Source organism: Ursus americanus, chromosome 2 (genome assembly GCF_024610735.1).
Source record: "Ursus americanus isolate L20-20 chromosome 2, mUrsAme1.1.p, whole genome shotgun sequence".
NCBI lineage: Eukaryota > Metazoa > Chordata > Mammalia > Carnivora > Ursidae > Ursus > Ursus americanus.
Window position 1 is genome coordinate 19,814,362 of NC_142128.1, and position 19,357 is coordinate 19,833,718.

At 45.8% G+C, this 19,357-nt stretch overlaps 1 protein-coding gene across 1 annotated transcript; it reads left to right on the top strand.

Moving 5' to 3' along the window:
* The first annotated feature begins 89 nt into the window (after positions 1 to 89).
* Positions 90 to 18,417, top strand: ZKSCAN2 (zinc finger with KRAB and SCAN domains 2). The gene is made up of 7 exons (XM_045775244.2): positions 90 to 1,151; positions 2,162 to 2,348; positions 4,752 to 4,843; positions 5,183 to 5,309; positions 8,129 to 8,815; positions 11,065 to 11,556; positions 13,807 to 18,417. The coding sequence occupies exons 1-7, from the start codon at positions 747 to 749 to the stop codon at positions 14,727 to 14,729; spliced, it is 2,913 nt and encodes a 970-aa protein (XP_045631200.2). The 5' UTR covers positions 90 to 746; the 3' UTR covers positions 14,730 to 18,417.
* The last annotated feature ends 940 nt before the right edge of the window (positions 18,418 to 19,357 follow it).

Here is a 19,357-nt window from a genome sequence, read left to right on the forward strand (position 1 = left end):
TCCCCGGACCCCGCGGCGCGCGTTCGCGGGCGGCGCATGCGTGGCCGCGGCTCCCAGCGCCCCCCGCGCAGTCCGCGGGCGGAGCGGACCAGGCCGCGCGTGCCGGGCCGACAGCCGCCCCCTGCGAGGCCTCGCCGGGCCCCCACGGTTTCTCTCTCCTCTGGGGCGGAACCGTCTCGCGGGCTTTCCTCGGCGTGCGGAGGTTTCCTGAGGACGGCCGGGACCGCCTTGGCCCCGGAAGAGCCTGGCGCTGGCCTGGGACACCGCCGGCCCCACCGGCCACCCGCAGCGGCCTGGGCTAGCCGTCTGGGCCGAGCCTCGCACCCCGAACCCCGGGCCGGGCGGGGCCAGCACATCCGGCCCCACCCACCCGAGGACTCACCTCCCCGGAGCCCAGCCCCCTCCCGGCCCGGTCGTCTGCCCCCGCCCACCCCTCCTTCAGTCCCCCTCATTTTCTCCCGGTCCCCTGGCCTTGCTCTTTCGGACATTGCACTAAAAGAGATGCACCCTGGAAAACCACATCTTGTTTGGAGAAGAGGCCGGGTTTGGGACCTTAGGGTACACATTCTCCTTTTCAAGCGCCTAGGGTAGATTTGATTAATGAGCCCGGAGTACCCTGTTCCTGCTGACTCTGCCGTTTTTCACTTCCCTACACTCCCACACTTACAAAATCATTAAGCAGGGAGCTCTTGGAGGTATAGGAGTCTACTTTGAGCTAGACGTGAGGTTGACCCCTGGATTGGAGCATGGCTGCATCCCTGGACCCTCAGATCGACACTCCCCTGGAGGTTGAGGGATGCTTAATAATGAAGGTGGAAAAGGACCCCGAGTGGGCAGCGGAACCCACTCTGGAAGGATCGGAGAGCTCTGAGTCCGAGACCTTTCGCAAATGCTTCAGGCAATTTTGTTACGAGGATGTGACTGGACCCCATGAAGCTTTCAGTAAACTCTGGGAACTTTGCTGCCGGTGGCTGAAGCCCGAAATGCGTTCCAAGGAGCAGATCCTTGAGCTGCTGGTGATTGAACAGTTTCTCACCATTTTACCGAAGAAGATTCAGGCTTGGGCACAGAAGCAGTGTCCCGAAAGTGGAGAGGAGGCGGTGGCCCTGGTAATACATTTGGAGAAAGAGACTGGAAGACTAAGACATCAGGTGAGAGAGAATTTTCCAAATTGTTGTATTTAGAAAGAAGGGGATGGGTAAGGCTGGGGGGGGGGGGCAAGAATGCCTTGCAGATAGGGCTTATTATGGAGGGAGAAATGGTACTAATGAGAGACCTTTAAAGTGAATCAACTTGAGGATTGGAATTTCATATTAAATAGGAAAAAGAAAACCTTGCTTGAAACAGTATTTTGCAAATAAAGTTAAACATTATGCATCGAAGTATTTGTTCAAGTCTTTGGCATAATGTTTCCCAAAAATTATATGAGAGAACAATACATTATGCTTTGCAGGGTTGGACTTTCGCAGCCTGATTCTGAAGAGGGCTATTTTTGCAAAGAAAGCAAGCACAAACTTAATCAGTTATCCCAGGACCCTCTCTAGTCCTTTAAAAATATTCCAAAGTGTGTCTTCTGAAGTGCCCTTGATGCCATCATCCTTGTCACTCTTCTCTAGTTTAACCACCGGATCTTGGTTTGTCAGTGGCAGTTCATGGTATTCTAGTTGTTTTCAACAGCCCTTTCATTAACCTCATGAAATCCTGCAAGATTTGCAAGATCTGCAGTTTCACCTTGCATGGGATTTGCGTTCATATAAAGACCTATCGGTAGGCTGCTGTGTTGGTCAGGGATAGACACTACATGTGGAAATTAATTTTATTTTTTCAGTTGACTAGTGAATTTATTTCTCTGCTCTGTGAAACTAATAGATGTGAGGACTCAGTATCTATTTTAATAATAAGGAGGCTCTGTTTTTTTACTCCTGATACATCCCCCCCTCCCATATACTAATAAAGAGCACTCTCCTGTTCCCTTATCCCTAGACTTCTGGAAAGTACTATTCACCCAGTGCCCTTGGAGACTCCATTGGGAATGGAGTGAAATTTTCATTCCTTCTCACATCTTCTATCCTTCTTTGATATCTTTCTGGGGGCGAATTTGGCCCTCATCAGGCCCTGTTTTCCTCCCTCTTTCCATTATGGCATTGGCTTTATTTCCCAGGTTAGCAGTCCTGTGCACTCAGAGAAGCAGGTCCCACTGGGAGCAGCATGGGAAGTAACAGACTTTCAGCCAGAGCAGGTAGAGACTCAACCCAGAGTGGTGCCTCTGGAGGAAACTGGAAGCCTCCACTCAGGACACGAGGAGCAGCTGAACCAAAAGAGAGAGCATCGGCCCTTACCCAAGAATGGTAAGAAGAACTCAGAGCATTCCCAGTGCAGAGACCGTAGCAGATGTATTTTGTAACCATAACACCATGACTTGATTGGAGTAGGATCCCCTCAATACATATTTGAAAATAAATAAACTATTTGGGGAGCAATGGTTCATTTGATTCAAGAGTTGGGAATATGTGCAGCATAAGTAAAAGGCATCTTAAAGATGGACTCTGGGAAAACTTACTTGCCCAGACTGGCCTTGAGGTCCTGCTGTGAAATTTAAGAGTCTCCCATTCCGTAACCAGCTTGTGTTTTTCAGTCCTGTCATGTGTATGTGTGTCTGTGTCTTAGCTGAGTATAAACAATTTTAAAAACTGTTTGGAAAGGGAAACAAGATATTTATTTTTTTAAAGATCTTATTTATTTACTTGAGAGAGAGAGAAAGCACAGAGGGAGAAGGGGAGGGAGAGGGAGAAGCAGGCTTGCCGCTGAGTAGGGAGCCCAATGCTGGGCTCCATCCCAGGACCCCCAGGATCATGACCTGAGCCAAAGGCAGACGCCCAACTGACTGAGCCACCCAGGCACCCCAAGATATTTACTTTAAAAAATTGAGTCACAGGTGAGGCATCACAGAAGTCGCATTTGAGAGGAGTAAACAATAAGATTTCATAGAGGAGGGAGCACAGGCTTCCTAGCTGCCCTGGACATTAATAAGTTGTGTAGGAGGAAATCGAACATCCTGTCTTTCCCCATCCACTGTGATCTCTACATCCCCCCAGTCTGGTGTCAGGCTGAGAGAGAGGGATGGGAAGATCACTGAACCTACAGCGGAAGGCTTGGGTTTTATCCTCCTGTCTCTGTACCTCTGTCTGTCCTTGGGCAGGTAATATGGAAAGGAGCATTAATGTACAGAGGTTAAATGATTAGGCCTTAGAAGCAGACAACGCGGACACAAAACCTAGCTCTGCCATCCTTTATCTGTGTGGCCTTGGTCAGGTTACTTCTCAAACTTTCCGTTCTGTCATTTGTAAAAGGAAAAATAATAAGGTTGTTAGTGTTTGTTAAAGAAGGCAGAGTAAAGGGACCGGTACGTATGGTGGTCAATAAGTGTTAGTCCCTTTCTTCCATAATGGCACAATCATTTTTAAACTTCAAATCTGAGACAGATTTTACACAACCCCTCACCAAGTGGCAAGATTCACTACTGTGTACCCAACCTCCTTATCTTTCCTGAAATTCATATTGTGATAGAATTCATTGCAAATATTAATGTTTTCTGGATTTCAAAATTTACACAGATTACATGCTCTCAGTTACTTTGTCTGATAAGGTTAGTGCAATAAATGTATGGTGTTTCTGGATTTTGCCATCCAGGGTGACAAGGAATTCACAGCGTGGAAAGTGTGTTCTGTTGAGGTGCTTACTGGGACAGCACCACTGTGGCGTGCCACTTTCCCTGCTCGGGGGGCATACTGCCTCCGTAACAGCTCGCTGAGAAACAGACAGTGAACAGTATCTGCGCTTTTCTCCATTTTTTGTAAATGTGAAAATCCTTTTTTGGATTTCTTTTCGTTAGCAAAAATGGGTAGTAATGTGTGCCTTTTGTAAAAATAAAGTGGCAGAACAGGAACTTTCGAAAAGCACGGGATAATTGTAGTATGTTTCCACGGAAGTTACTCAGTTTGCTTCTTTAGGAAGTAGTGGAGCAAGCTCTTGAGTTCTTGATCACAGTAATATTCATTCTGGAAGTTTTCCCTACATAGCAAGTTCCAGAGTAGAAGTTAGACCACAGACTATGCTATATGTATGAGTGTATATCTTCCTCCTGCCTTTTGAGGGAGTGTACTGTGTATTTGCCTGTCATGTCCAGGACTATGTATCTATGTGTGCTAACTTTAGCATATTAAAGTGTGGATTAACTCAAACTAGGGATTGCAAACTGAACTCACATGCCAAGTCAGACTTGTTGTGTTTTACCTACAAAGGGTTTTTGGTTTGGGGCTTTTATTCATTTGTTCGGTTTTAGTTCTCAAGGTCTAAGATTTTTGAGATTTTATACAAAAGTCCAGATTTCTGGCTTCTCCTGAAAATATGAGAAGCTCTAATGATAGCAGGCCCATTGTCTCACAATGAAGCATTAAGTGGAAGTGGGCATTGGCTATATTCCCTTTCAGTGGTGTCTGTGCTCTCCAGTTCCCTCATTCCTTACCTGGCCCCCTTCATAATGCACTTTGCCTGCTAACTCCCTGAAAGCATTCGCATTTGTAAGCCCTGCTTCAGGGTACCATGGTTTCAGGCACTGTTCTGAACTCATTGATGAAATGATCTATTTATATTTGCTGGAGTTTTTTTATGCATGCTCATTTCTTAAAAGGAGAAGCTGCATGAATTAAAGGGCCAGAGCCCAGTACCCTGATTGTTTCTTTCTCTTACAGCTCGGCCTTCTCCCTGGGTTCCTGCCCCTGCTAATGAATGGAATAACATGCATCAGGAAGTAGCAACCACACGATTACCTATTGTGTCTCAGGTACATTGTAAATTTTCTCTCTGCCTCCCTAGGGTATCCAGTCCCAAGTATTCCTTTGCCTTCACTGTCCTCACTTTTATACTCCCTCCAAGAGACTGTTCCCCTCTGACTCCTTTTGCAGAGAAGACTGGACCAGCCTTCTGATTAATGAGACTCCTTGCTGGAACATCTCTCTTATGATTCTTTATAATATCTTCTGCTTCATTTGGCACATCATACACACTTGGTTCCCTGATTTTAATTCTTCTTTGGGGCCCTTCTGTGTTTCCTCCATGATCATTCATCCTTTGAAGACCCGTGTGGTTATCTTGGTAGTCATTGCTGTTAGTGTTGTTACAGGGACCAGTGAAAGATGTCCACATGGCGAGAGGTTTTTCCTACAAAAAGAGCGTACATCAGATTCCCGCTCACAGAGACCTGTACCGGGATTTTAGGAAAGAGAGTGTTGGGAACATGGTCTCCCTGGGTAAGGATTCTTTCCCTTTTCACATAAAAGATTTGGGGATTTTTGATACCTTTATTTCTACTGATGATACAATAGTTAAAAGTGTCAACACCTAAAGGACCTCGGTGGGTTGTCTAGTCGTTTCTGTGGCCAGCTCACCAGACCTAGTAATCACTTGTCCATGCGCTCTTCCTCACTCCTTCCTCTCTTCCAGTTTAAAATATATAAGTGTTCTTCTAACTTAGGGATGAAAACATTGGTGAGTGTTACATACGACTGTCACGTTCATACTACTTAAATATAAGCTTACGTGTACCCGTTAGACTAAAAATCACAAGGTCTTTGATGATATGCTCTTATTTAACTGCAGTAACCCAACACTTTGCACACAGCAGGACCCGTGGGTGGGTGGCCAGCAAGTAATTGTTGGATGGATGGAAATGTTACAGATAGAAGGAAAAAAGTAATTTCAATGCAATAACCTTGGTAGTGTGTTGTGAATGATTTAAATAGCACAGATTCACAGGCACACATAACCACTGAAGTATCACTTGACAAGCAAACTTCTGCAGGATTTGTCACCTGCATTAGTAGTGGGTATAAGTACAGTTCATTCATACATAAGCTAAAAGTCGAAGACTGCTTATTAATAAGATTACAGGCCTAAAATGTATACTAACCCACACTAGAGAGGCTATAGACATGTTCTAATAGGGTAGCCACTAGCCACACAGGGCGATTTAAATTTATACAATTAATTAAAATTAAATAAAGTTAAAAATTCAGTTCCTCAGTGGCCGTAGCCACCTTCAGGATATTTGATAGCTGTATTGGACAGCACGATTATAGAACATTGCTGTCATCCCAGAAAGTTCTGTTGGACAACACTACGTGTAGATACTGAAGCACAGAGATTATGAAATGGGCTATGCCAAACTCAGTGAGAACCAAAGATTATTTATAATTAGAAAGCAATTAAAGCACCTGAAAACCGTGACCAACGTAGGGTGGCACCAATGACACAGTGGTAGCAAGGCGGTCGTCCCAGAGCAGCGGGCGTCCTGGGTTGCACATGCAGGCACTTCCTAGCACGACCTCAGCTCACACGGCATCCGGACCTAGGAGCGTGCTGCGTGAGAGTCCTGAGTCAGGTGTGCCACTAGTGGGATGGGGAGCATCCTGGGAGAATTCACATTTAGCCCAGCACCTTCCCATGTACAGTCGACCCTTGAACAAGACGGTTTGAACTGCGTAGGTCCACTTCTACATGGATTTTCTTCAGTAAATACGTACAGAACTGTGAATATATTTTCTCTTTCTAACGATTTTCTTAATAACATTTTCTTTTCTCTAACTTACTTTATTATGGGAATACATACATAATATATATAATATACAGAATACATGTTAATCGATTATTTATGTTGTCAGTAAGGCTTCCAGTCAACAGTAGGCTATTAGTAGTTAAGTTTTGAGGGAGTCAAAAGGTATACATGGATTTTTGACTGTGCGGAGTTGGTTCCCCTAACCCCCACTTTGTTCAAGGGTCAACTGTGATGACATGTAAAAAGACCCAGGCCCAGAGACACCTGTCCTTTATCATAGTGTGTGTGTGTGTGTGTGTGTGTGTGTGTGTGTAAACTAATGGCTTATGGGCTGAATCTAGCCTATACACGTATTTTGGCCTCGCACAGCATTTTAAGTGACTATCAGTTTGTAAATCTGGATATTCTGTATCTCTTGAAAGATCAAACGTCAGACACCACGGGCCCACCTTCTCACATGGCAGCGACTGGCCAGAGCTGAATCCAGGAGCTCATGCTGAGCTGCTACATTTCTCACTCACTCGCACTTCCCGCCTGGCCCTTATAGATATTCCAGCTTTCGTTAACCCTACACTCACCTCTGTCCTGTAAAGATAAAGAGCAAATCTCCATCCTCAAGGTTCTTTCAGAAAGGAATTGATGTAATGCTCCTTTTCTCGACAATTCTGTGAAGTTTGTGTGTGTGTTATCTAGAGAAGAAAACCAAATTTTATTACATACCTTTTGAGCTTGGATACTTTACAGATGACCATTTATTTACTATTCCCAGCCTTTCTGTGAATAGAGGGCAGCATTCCCTAGGCAACCAAAGCTCAGAGATTAAGAAACTTCCCCCTGGTCTGAAAGTAAAGCAGGGTTTCGTGGGGTCAGGGTTCACATTTAAGACATGTTGATCTCCACAGCGCTGTGAGGCAACACACTATCTGTGTGCTTCCCTGTCCTTCCATCTCTTTCCTATTAACCTTGCCACATGTATCCCCAAATTCTTGGTGTATCTCTCCTGGCTGCAGTGTGCGTGTGTGCGCGCACGTGCACGTGCATGCATGCACATGTGTTGGGGTGGGGGTGGGAGTATGTGGGGAGCAAATACAAGCACTCTTGGTTCTATAAGTAACAAATACTGGTTATAGCAGATGCCGAACCCAACACAATGTTAGACACTGAGAGGGAATCAAAGGTAATAGAATGTATGTTTCTTACCCGTAAATGTCTTCCATTAAGAACTAGCTAGAGAAAGAAGTGATATATATGTGAGAAGTAATGTGATAATGTAGTTAGTAGATAATTGTGCCAAAGGAGAAAGGTGTAAGGACAACTGTAACTATACCATAGGTAGTAAAAATGACCATGCTGTGCTCCATCATGGTTGAGGGAGGCTCTACAAGAGAGGGGATTGGACAAGACCTTTCAAGGGCCGGTGTGAACAAGTGTCCAGGAGGGCACGCCACAGCAGCGGATGAGGGCACGCAGCTCTGACCTCTGGGTTTAGCATGAAATGTGTTTCTCTGCCTGTAGGAAGTACCGTGTCTGTGTCTAACAAGATTTCCCGGTTGGAGCAAAGAAAGGAGCCATGGACCCCGGGTCTACACTCTTCTAACAAAAGGAATATTATTCTACGGAGCAACCACATCAAGGAGAAGCCGGTTCATGCTGCTCAGATCCCTGCACGCAGTGCTGGGAGAATGTGGGGTGAGCAGCAGCACTGGGGTTTAGAAGATGAGAAGATTGCAGGCGTGCACTGGAGCTATGAGGAAACAAAGACTTTCCTCGCCATTCTCAAGGAGTCTCGCTTTTATGAGACGCTGCAGGCTTGTCCTCGAAACAGCCAGGTGTATGGGGCTGTGGCCGAGTGGCTGCGTGAGTGTGGCTTCCTCCGAACGCCAGAACAGTGTCGGACCAAGTTTAAAAGCCTCCAGAAGAGCTATCGGAAGGTGAGAAATGGCCACGTGCTGGAACCCTGTGCCTTCTTTGAGGACATGGACGCTCTGTTGAACCCTGCAGCCCATGCTTCATCGGCCGATAAGCCAAAGGAGATTCTCTCTCTCCCCAGACTAAAGAGAGTTAATATCAGTGCTAAAGAACAGATCAGTTTGGTGGAGGAGGAAGATGCTGCAGAAGAATCTGATGGTGATGAAATGGGCATTGAATTTGTCCAGAAGTCTGAGATTCGTGGTGCCCCTGTCTTGTTTCAGAACCTGAGTGGTAAGAATTGTGCTCTTCCTTCGGGTATGAAAATGGATGATATGGGCTTGTGGTAAAAGGAGTAAGTAGACCAGAGGCGGCCAAACCTGGGGAGTGCTGTTGTGAGTGCCTTGCCACTAATCACTGAACATACTCTCGGGTATTTGCTGCCGCCCCAGTATAGTCTGAGTAATGGCTGTGAAGGTTCTTTCTTGGGCTAGAGAACAGCATGGATCTGAGTATTTGGAGCCTGTGGAAGGAAAATAAATAGAGTCAAAGGACTCTGGAGAGCCCACATCTCAGGGCTGGTATAAGGCACCCAGTTGTGTTGGATTATAATAAAGGCAAAGATACATTGCTATACTATCTAAGATAACCAGTAAAAGAATATATAACTAATGAAAGTAAAAAATTATAATTGTAGAAGAAGACAAGAAAGGAGAGAAAAGGGAACATAAAGTTGATGAGTCCAATGGAAAACACAGTAAGATGGTAGACATACATCCAAATATGTCATTAGTTACAAACTTAAAAGACTAAGATTATCAGTCATTAAAAAATGAAATATTGCTTACAAGAGATACATGTGAAGTATAAGACACAGAGACCTTGAAATTAAAAGACAGAAAAAGATATACCATATACGACATAAACGAAAGCTTGTGTTGAACCTGGGGATGTGCAGGACTCACCTGGCAGTTAACCACTGGGTGACAGTAGACACATCCTGTAAGTACTTCGAGCTCCAGTTTTCTCATCAGTAAACTATGACCGAGGATTCCAGGATGGTTAGGGTTAAATGAGGTAGTAGATAAAAATCAAGGAAGGCATTCTGCAGATGTTAAACACGGATATCTCGGTTCTTCGTGATATGCATGAAAAAAAAGGATAGGCAGAGGCAAAATGAGAGACAGACTTTATTCTGGTGAAATGCAATGAGACATTGCCAGGTGTCACTATTGTTAGGAAAGTTTCTCCACTCCACCTTACGAAAAGATGGTAAGTTTCAGGGGCGCCTGGGTGGCTCAGTCTGTTAAGCATCTGCCTTCGGCTCAGGTCATGATCTCAGTGTTCTGGGATGGAGCCCCACGTCAGGCTCCCTGCTCAGCAGGGAATCTCCTTCTCCCTCTCCCTCTGCCCCCCATTCATGCTTGCTCCCTCTCTCTCTCAAATAAAATCTTAAAAAAAAAAAAAAGATGGTAAGTTCTTGGAGTGGAAAAATAAATCAGGCTCTGGAGAGCTGGGGGTGCACTCATGACTATATCCATTCAAAAGAGACAGCTCTGGAAAACATGGGGAAGATGCACCATGCATGTGCAGGTGCTCCCCAGTCTGGAAGTCCATAGACAGGAGGGCGGTCCCAAGTGCGAGGAGAGCACCTGGTGAGGCTGAGGGTAAAAATGACTTCTTCCTACTTAGAAAACACACAAAAACCGTAGTTGAACAAACTATACTCAGACATGTCCTGAAAAGTTTGATTCTGCCATAGAAGCAGAACATCTCATCTTGCAAGTCATTTCATCTCTCACAGTAGGGGACTCAGTGACATCAAAAATGACTCTGGACATAGTTCTACTCTTTAAGGAAGACTGGTTAAAAAAGTGTCCTCGTCTGTTAGTTTTAACCATTCTGAAAAGACTGCAGTATCCTTAGTTAATCGCCAAGGCCGTGGCAGATCTGAGGGACTACATTCTTACTCTACCAAATAAACTTTGAGATCAGTTTAACAATTTCAATTTAAAAACCTATTGGTTGGGGGGAAGGGGTAACCGGGTGATGGGCATTAAGGAGGGCGTGTGTGGTGATGACCACGGGATGTTATACGCAACTAATGAATCGTTGAACACTACATCAAAAACTAATGGTGTATTAGTGTATGGTGTAGTAATGGTGTATGTTGGCTAATTGAACATAATAAAAATTTTTTTAATTTAAAAAATTGTTTTAAATTTAAAAATTTAAAAAATTTAAAAAATTTAAAAATTTAAATCCTGTTGAGATGTTGACCTTATAGATTCATTTAAGAGTTGATATCTGTACAATTTGAGTCTTCCTATCCAGAAACATAGTGTCTCTCCATTTTTTTCTAGTTCATGTATGTGCTTCAGTAAATTACAGATTGTTTTGTATAGACCCTCTCATTTTTTGCATATCTTCTCCCCTGGCATGGTTCCTGTTACCACCATGAATGGGATCGGTTTTCTTTTACCCCTTATGTTTCGAGGCTGCAGACTTTCCTTCCGTCTTTGAACTTTTTCCTTCCGTGGCAGGTGTGCACTGGGGGTACGAGGAAACCAAGACTTTTCTTGATATCCTCCATGAGACTCGGTTTTACGAAGCTCTCCAAGCCTGTCACCGGAAGAGCAAGCTGTATGGGGCCGTGGCGGAGCAGCTGCGGGAGTGTGGCTTCCTCCGGACACCCGAACAGTGCCGGACCAAGTTTAAAAGCCTCCAGAAGAGCTACCGGAAGGTGAAAAACGGTCACGTGCTGGAGTCCTGTGCGTTCTACAAGGAGATGGATGCCCTGATAAACTCTCGGGCCTCTGCTCCTTCCACCAACACTCCAGAAGAAGTCCCGTCACCCTCAGGGCAAGAAGGAGAGGATATTGAGATTGAACCCCAGCAACCGACAGGCTGGGAACCTGAGGAGGCCTCACAGGAGGCGATGGTAGAAGATTCCAGCAGCGAGAGAATGAGTGAGGAGGAAATTGTGCCAGAGTTGGAATTCCAGGGGCCTCCTGATATGCTGGAGAGCCCAAGCGGTAAGGACCATCCAGGGGGGAGTGTGATTTACTGAAGAATCTGTAACCTGGGCATATGGCTCATGAGTATGTATTCATTAAACAGGTGTTTGAGGGTCCTGTGCTGTGTGAGGAACGGGGGATCTAGCAATGAACAAAACAAAGTCTCTTTCTCCTGGTGCTTCTAGTCAGGGAAGGCGCTGGAGTTCTAGTGATTCAGTCTTTAGGATCTCAGCCTCGGTTTTTGTCTGTATGGGTCAATGTTTCATATCGCTGGCAAATACCATGGGGAAGAAGAACTTGCAATTATACACGAGAAAAAAGTCAGAGGAAGAAGGTGTGTCCGTAGGCTCAAAACACAAATGTCTTAGCCCTTCATGACGTGCGTGAGGAAAAGGACAGGCAGAGGCAAAACGAGAGAGACTTGGCTCTGGTTCTCTGCCCCACCTGCACGTTTCCCATGGACTGCTGGCGCCCTTCTGGGCATCTGTCTCCGTGGCAGCCCAGACTTAAAATTTTCACAACTGAAATCACCATCTTCCTTCCCCACTTTGGCTCTTCCCTGTGTCCTCCCGCATCCAGACTTAAAACTTTAAAGACATCTTTGATGCTTTCTCTCTCATTATTTACACCCAAGCAGAGAACACTTTTTCCCCAACTGTTGTAGAACTTCCATCTGCCCCTCCTTTAGTTCCCACAGCCACTACCTGTGGTGAGAAAGGTTCAGCTTTTCTCTGTCTCTTGCCTAGACTTTAGTAAAAGTCTCCAAACCAGGCTTCCCCGTCAGTCGTGTGTTAAGGTTCCACAGTCATCCTCAGTCTGAGCTCATCGTATCTTTCAGTCCTTACCTGTTACTGCTTTCCTTCCAGCACTCTCTGCTCATTCAAAACAAATGCTAGAGAAGGGTGTACACGTGCTTTCTGCTTATGTTCATACGGGAAATCGTAGTTTGAAGGCTGAAATCATTAAGTCCAATATAACCCAAGTTTTGATTCCTGGAAACAAAGGAAACAAAGTCTTTCGGTACCATCCCTTGTGAATCTAATTTTTTAAATTGAGCTGTAGACCTGTCACTAAATTGTCAGACTCTATCTGAGCCAACCAGGAGGCTGTGACTTCCTCCGAATCCCAAGACAATGTTGGACCCAATGAGAACGCTTTAAAAGAACTGCTAAGTGAAAGATGGCATTGCTGGGGCTTTCACTTAACTTAATGGACTGATCAATGGCTGCCCTCCTCTCTCCGACCCACGCCACACAGCCACCCGACTTGGGATGGGAGCGTGTGCAAGAACAGGGATGTTGAAACTGGCAAGTAGAAACAAGGCAGCATAGCAAATGGTTAAGAACAAGGGCTTGGGGATCCAACAAACCTGGATGAAATAATACAATGTCTGGAACGTCATTCAAAATAATCTGGGTAGAGGGAGCAGAAGGTGGGTGGGAAGAGAGAAGAAACTAGATTGGCCACGAGTAGATCATCACTAAAGCAGGGTGAGTGGTCCGTGGAAATTCATTTTACCTACTGTAGTCTCTGCTTTTCTGTATGTTTGAATTTTCCATAATAAAAAATTCATACAAAACCACACAGTTAATAAGTGACCAGGATGGAATCAGAACCAGAGCTGTGAGATTCCAAAGCCTGTCTGTCCCGAAGCCCTCCGGGAAAAGCTGCATCCAGGATGCACCTTGCAGTGAGCGTGGGATGTAGATGAGAGAGTGAGGGAAGGGTAATTCCAGTTTGGGGAATGGTGAGCGTTAAGTTGAATCCAGGTCTGTATGTGAGACAGCTAGAAAAAAACAGTGCCAAGAACATTTGGGGAGAAGAAAGCAAGAGCCTTGGGTAGGATATGATCAGCTATTGATGAACTTGGAAGTCCATTGAGGAATTGGGACCTGATCACTAGAATGTGCTCTGAACACCAGTGCGGTGTGTTTTGGCAGAGATGTGAAATTTTGAAAGCAGGATGAGTGGGAGTAAAACTTCAGGGAGAAAGCTAAGATGGTCCCCTGTTACTCAGGATCTGGATGGGGAATAACAGCTTGGATTTCAGTTCCATTCAGAAAACATTTCTGAAGGCCTTTGTACTAGGTGTTACTGGCTGTTCGTGGAGATGAATGAAAATAAGGCATAATGAATCAGAGAAGGGTAACAGGACCGAGAGGCCAGAGACGTATACAGGCATCCTAACACACAAAGCCTTGTAGGCTAGGTTGTTTATGTTAAGACAGGACTGTTCTGGAATTTTTATCATCTTTTTTTTTTTTTCAGATTTTGAAATCGGAGGCAGTATCAAGGAGGATACAACACAGGTAATCTATAAGGACATGGAGCAGCACAGGGCATTAATAGAGAAGTCTAAAAGGGTCGTTTCCCAGAACGCTGATCCAGGTAAATACCGTAAAAGAGAATGCATCTCAGGGAGACAATGGGAAAACCTTCAAGGCATCAGACAGGGAAAACTGACATCTCAGCCGAGAGATTTAGGGAAAGCTGTAGTGCATCCAAGGCCTTTCATGGGGAAGAGACCCTACCGGCTGCTCAAATACGGAGAAAGCTTTGGAAGGAATGCTCGTCTTATGTGCCGGATGACCCACCAAAAGGAAAATCCTTATAAATGCAGTGTCTGTGGAAAGTGCTTTGGTAGAAGCAGGAGCCTAATCAGACATCAAAGAATCCACACCGGAGAAAAACCTTTTAAATGTCTTGACTGTGGGAAAAGCTTTAATGACTCCTCCAACTTTGGTGCCCACCAGAGAATCCACACTGGGGAGAAACCCTACAGGTGTGGGGAGTGTGGAAAATGCTTTAGTCAGAGCTCGAGTCTTATCATACATCAGAGAACCCACACTGGAGAGAAGCCCTATCAGTGTGGGGAGTGTGGGAAGAGCTTTACCAACAGCTCCCATTTCAGCGCCCACCGCAGGGTTCACACTGGCGAGAACCCCTACAAATGTGTGGATTGTGAAAAAAGTTTCAATAACTGTACAAGATTTCGAGAGCATCGGAGGATACACACTGGAGAGAAGCCCTATGGCTGTGCCCATTGTGGCAAACGGTTCAGTAAGAGTTCTGTCCTCACCAAACATCGGGAAGTTCATTCTAGAGAAAAGCTTCTGCCACATGCACCGTCCACGTATTCCCCGGAGAACCCGCTTAAGGGAAAGACTGATGAATTCAGGAAAACTTTTTGACGTTGACCTCTTCTCCTTCTACGTATCCCATTAGCCATTTTACCCCAACCTCACCCTTGGAAGCAGTCTTTTCTTACCTGTGAAGTATAAATCCCAAGACAGGCTTGAGAATATAAATAAACTAAGAGCCCACCTCATGTTCTCACCTCCGCCTCTAACTTGACTAGTCTAGTCTGTTCCTCTCAATTTCTCCCTTAGCAAAGTGGAGAAGACCTCCTGTCTGGGTTCAGAATGACAGTCCCTTCGGTATGTCGATGCCTCTGCTGTGGCATCGACATACCGTCCAACAACATTCAAGGTCGCTCCACGTAGGTGAAAGTTTTTCAAGCAGACCCGACATGCTGAAAGTTTCCTGTTGTCCACCACGTGGGAGCCCGGATACAACTTGATCACAGATTTCTTATTGGGATAGACCTTTCAGGAGTCGGATCAGGATGACACCACATGCATCTTGGTTTTGAAGATACAAGGGAGATTGAGATTTTACAGCTTCCTTCCGAAGTCTGATGCACTATACCGTTTTGTGTCAAGTTGATCCCCACGGCTAGGGTGGAGTCCTTGTACTGTCACTGAAACCATGTTACCAATGCCTCGCCCTCCATAGAGATGAGACGCAACTGATCACCCACCATGCTGACCTTTTCTGGACCTGAAGACCGAAACCCCCTTGGCTGCTGTTTCTCCAGCCCCTAAGTAATCCAGTTGCTCTTAACCATTTCTCGTAAGTCCCACACTTACCTCTTAGGTGTTCTGGGTGCTATCGTCGGACTCTCCTGAACTACCAGGCCCTCTGCAGATTAAACAGGATGCATGCCCATGGTGTGTCTCATGAAAATAAAGTAGAATCTTAACTCAGACACGTTCCACCCTACCACCGCTCTGGTTCTTACCTAGAACATGACTGGCATGTTGGCATATTTTATGCCTCCCAACCCCACACTGTCAGTATAATGTTATAGAATAATAGTTTTCTCAAACTTTAAGGGGGTAGGGAAGAAGTGCGGTAGAAACCGGAAACCTTCATTATTTCTAAGACCAATTAGACTCCTTAGGCCTACTCTAGATCAGATAGCCGCCTCATTCAGACCACCACCTCCAGGGCTCATCCTTTTCTGAGGCTTCTAGTCCCTGTTCATAGGATCATCAACCTAACTGTAGAGCCTGGAGTAATTTATATAACCCTAGGGCTTACTGAGTGAAAGTGGAAAGATTTACAGAAACTTTCAATCTAGAACACTATTGTCCTTTTCCTCATTTACTTATTTGTCTGAAAAATCTGATAATCCCCTAGCACTAACCCAATGGGTATTGAAGGAAGAATCAAAATGGGGAGGGGAGAGGCAGGGAAGTAGTTAACTCATTTCTGGAAGTTACAGATGAAAGCACGGAATCTGGTCTTCCAAGGCTGGTTGCTCCAGGATGAGGCCAGTGGCATTTATACCCTTACTACATAGGTAACCTGGGGTGGCTTTGCTTTGGGGAGGGTAAGTACTGAGTTTGGTGGAAAGACAGCCAGAGTCAGGGCTGTGCATAGGTTCTTTTGATCTGATCTCTCCTCTCCTTTGTCAGATGTTCTCTTATTTGAAGACATCTGGAGATCATATTTTTCCTTTGAGTATGTTTGAATCTTTCAAAGGCTGTTCAGCAGAGTACCGAGAAGGGGAGGCGGTGTAGAAAGAAATCCAATTCATGGTGCCAGGATCGGGTGTGGCCTGCTGGAAGGCAGGTGACTCAGGTACACATTGACACTATTTCTGATTTACATTTCTTGGAGATGTTACGACTGTTCACACCCCAGTAGGTTGATTTCCTGCGTGTGGTCTGAATTATAGACTTCTAATGGTTAAGTGCAGTGTCATGTCGTTAGTGTGCCTAGCACAGTGAGATGCGTGCGGTGCCCGTGGGCGTGTGCTTGTATTGTATAGATGTTCTGGAATTCCAGCCCTAGAGAAGATGCCCATGAGTAGAAATCACCACTTAGTAATACGTACACAGGATTGATAATTATATGGAAGCATGATTCAGGAAAGTAGATGACTTATTCCTAAGTATTAAGTACTATTCCGTGTAAGGCCGTGTTCCAGGCACAGTGAGGGGATGCGAACATAGAGAAAGATGTAGTGCCCGTGCTCGAGGAACTGGCAGCACGACGAGGAGGCTTTGCAGCAAAGGTAATCAATGCCAGTTACCTTTGCGTCACTTGCAAAAGGTCAGTGACTCTGCCATGAGAAAATCACTGTCACTTGCAAAAGAGTTTATCTGAATTGCCTCAAATTGTATACCTCTGTCCCCGATGGCAGGAAAGGTGTAGGACCCATTCTGTCTCGAGTGGAACAGACCAAGTCTATGTGAGTTTCATATGTCTGGGGCCGCACAAAGGTGGAACCCGGGTTCCCCTGCCCGTGTTCCTAGTGGTAAATGGGCTGTTTGGACGTGGGTTAAGCTGCCTTCATGAACTCTGTCTCCGGGCTGAAGAAACAGAAGGTCCTGCCCACCATCTTAGACCAAGACGACTTGCATCTTGTCTTTTCTCAACTGGAGCGTGAAAGTCAAAATGAATAATGTGTCTTTTATATCACATAACATTGCCTTTATGAAGATCCGTAGGAAAAGGTTTTTTTTCTGGGTCTCGGTACCAGGGAAAGCTCTGATCCTGAACAGGAAAAAAAATAACAAACGATTACAAACACTGTGATTTTTATAACTTACTGCTTTTTTGTCTTTGTTCTGGATGCTGGAAAGCTCAACGAAACATATAAGCCACCTCAGGCAACTACCTAAAACCTCTCTTTGTTGAATCCTATCTGATTTCTTTGAAAATTATCCCAGATCCTATTTTTTAACAGCAGTATGAACAACTGGACATGTTCTCTCTGACATCTTATCCAAGGCACTTTGGGAGCTGGCTTGTATTCCCTGCCTACACTTGCTTTGTTAGCCCACAAATACCTCCAGCTCCTACCGGTGATTTTATTACACGCACAACCTAACTTGTTCATAAATCTTCATTGAAGAAGGAAACTTCACACATGTGCTTAAACCTCTCAGGGTGGCCTGCCCTGGGGGAGCGAGCTTTAGACCAGAAGCCAAAAGGGACACGTTTCAGTCTTGTCGCTATCACTTACTGAGTGTTGTTGGACAAACCTCAGCCTCTCTGGGCTGTTGTTCCTTATCCGGAGAGTCACTGAACTGGATTGCCAAGACCGCTCTGGCTCTGATGTTTAGTGAGACTGCAGGGCATGGTGTAGATGAGGAAGAGGTTATAAGACCAGGTAGCCAGCCCGGCCCACCACGGCAGGCGGCATCCAGGCCACACTGAACCCACTTCATACTTTAGGAAGAGGGAGGCTGTGAGCAGCCCGGGAGCTTGCGCAGTGAGGAGACAGGACACATCACTCATGTTCACCAGCAGGCAGCCCCTGGAGCTCCTTGGTAGCCGATGGCAGGGAGCTGCAGTGAAGAAAGCCCACATGTGAGGTCTGGTGCCCAGTGACGGACGAGACTCCACTAGGAAGGAGCTGGGGAAGCCCCAAACGCAAGGCGTGTGTGAGCAGTTTGTGTGACTGTTAGCCTTGGCCTCTGAGTGCATTCCAGGTATAAATGTATGTCTCTTCATTGTTTTGTATTCACGTTCACCTAGATGTCTTCTTGAGAACTTGTATGTGAAATAAATGTTGAAAATAAATGACTCCCGTGGTTTTTGCCATAATTTGGAGGTGTTCTATTAAGGGAAAAAACTTAACCTAAGAGGTCATAAAAGCAGATCCCAGTAGTTCTGTAAAGAGAGTCTCAGTGTGATCCCAGCTCTCTGCTCTCGCCACACCTCTTGGGACCCTTCGTGAGTCCCCAGCTGTCGCGCGCAGCAGCCCTTGGAGAGCTGTCTCCACCACTGTCCCCAGTAACGGCTCTAATTCCAGGGTGGAGTTCACCCTGGGTGTACAGAGTTCGTGTGTTCTGGGTGAGCCCCCCTCCCCCACACAGCCTTTCCTGGTGGTTTGAACAAGTCTCGACAATTTCCCCAAGAGACAGCGTGGCTTTGAATTTACTGTTTTCGCTCAAAGAGTCCCAGTGGCTTCCGTTTCCCCCTCGTTCCCCTAACAGTGTCAACTCCGCAGGTCAGAGTCAAGTGGAGATTTGGCCACTTGGCGAGGATGTATTTCCAGCTACACTGGCAGGCCCCGTAGGAAGAACCGCAGGATGGGTTTAGAGAGCCTCACCTGAGGGTGGGGGAGATTGCGTGTCTCTCTCGCCCGGGCTTTACAAGCCTCCACTCTGTGCACCCGGCCGCAGCAGTGCCCAGCGTCCTGCCCAGTCCATGTCAAAGAGCCCCTGGAAACATTCTAGGTTTTCCATGAGTAAATGGCCACAGCCTTTGGGGAGGAAGCCAAGATGACGGCTCGAACACTCAGGTGCGGTGTTCTACCAGCGTTGTCCCAGGTTACCTGGCCTCCGTTCTCTCACAGACATTTAGGTCTGTGAACTGACTGAGGTCTGGGAATTGGATGTGAGACTTTAAATCTCTAAGGGCAAAACAAATGTTTAAGGGCTACAAATTTTCAATTCCTATAAACCGATTACATCGATTAGACTTTAAGGGAGGAAAATGAACGCTTTTGTATTTAAGAACT

Excerpts from the sequence above, each read along its gene's own strand:
- ZKSCAN2 (XM_045775244.2), top strand. The coding sequence starts at position 747 with ATGGCTGCATCCCTGGACCCTCAGATCGACACTCCCCTGGAGGTTGAG. Across the intron at positions 5,310-8,128 it reads TGGGAACATGGTCTCCCTGG|GAAGTACCGTGTCTGTGTCT; the intron begins GTAAGGATTCTT and ends CTCTGCCTGTAG. Across the intron at positions 8,816-11,064 it reads CTTGTTTCAGAACCTGAGTG|GTGTGCACTGGGGGTACGAG; the intron begins GTAAGAATTGTG and ends CTTCCGTGGCAG.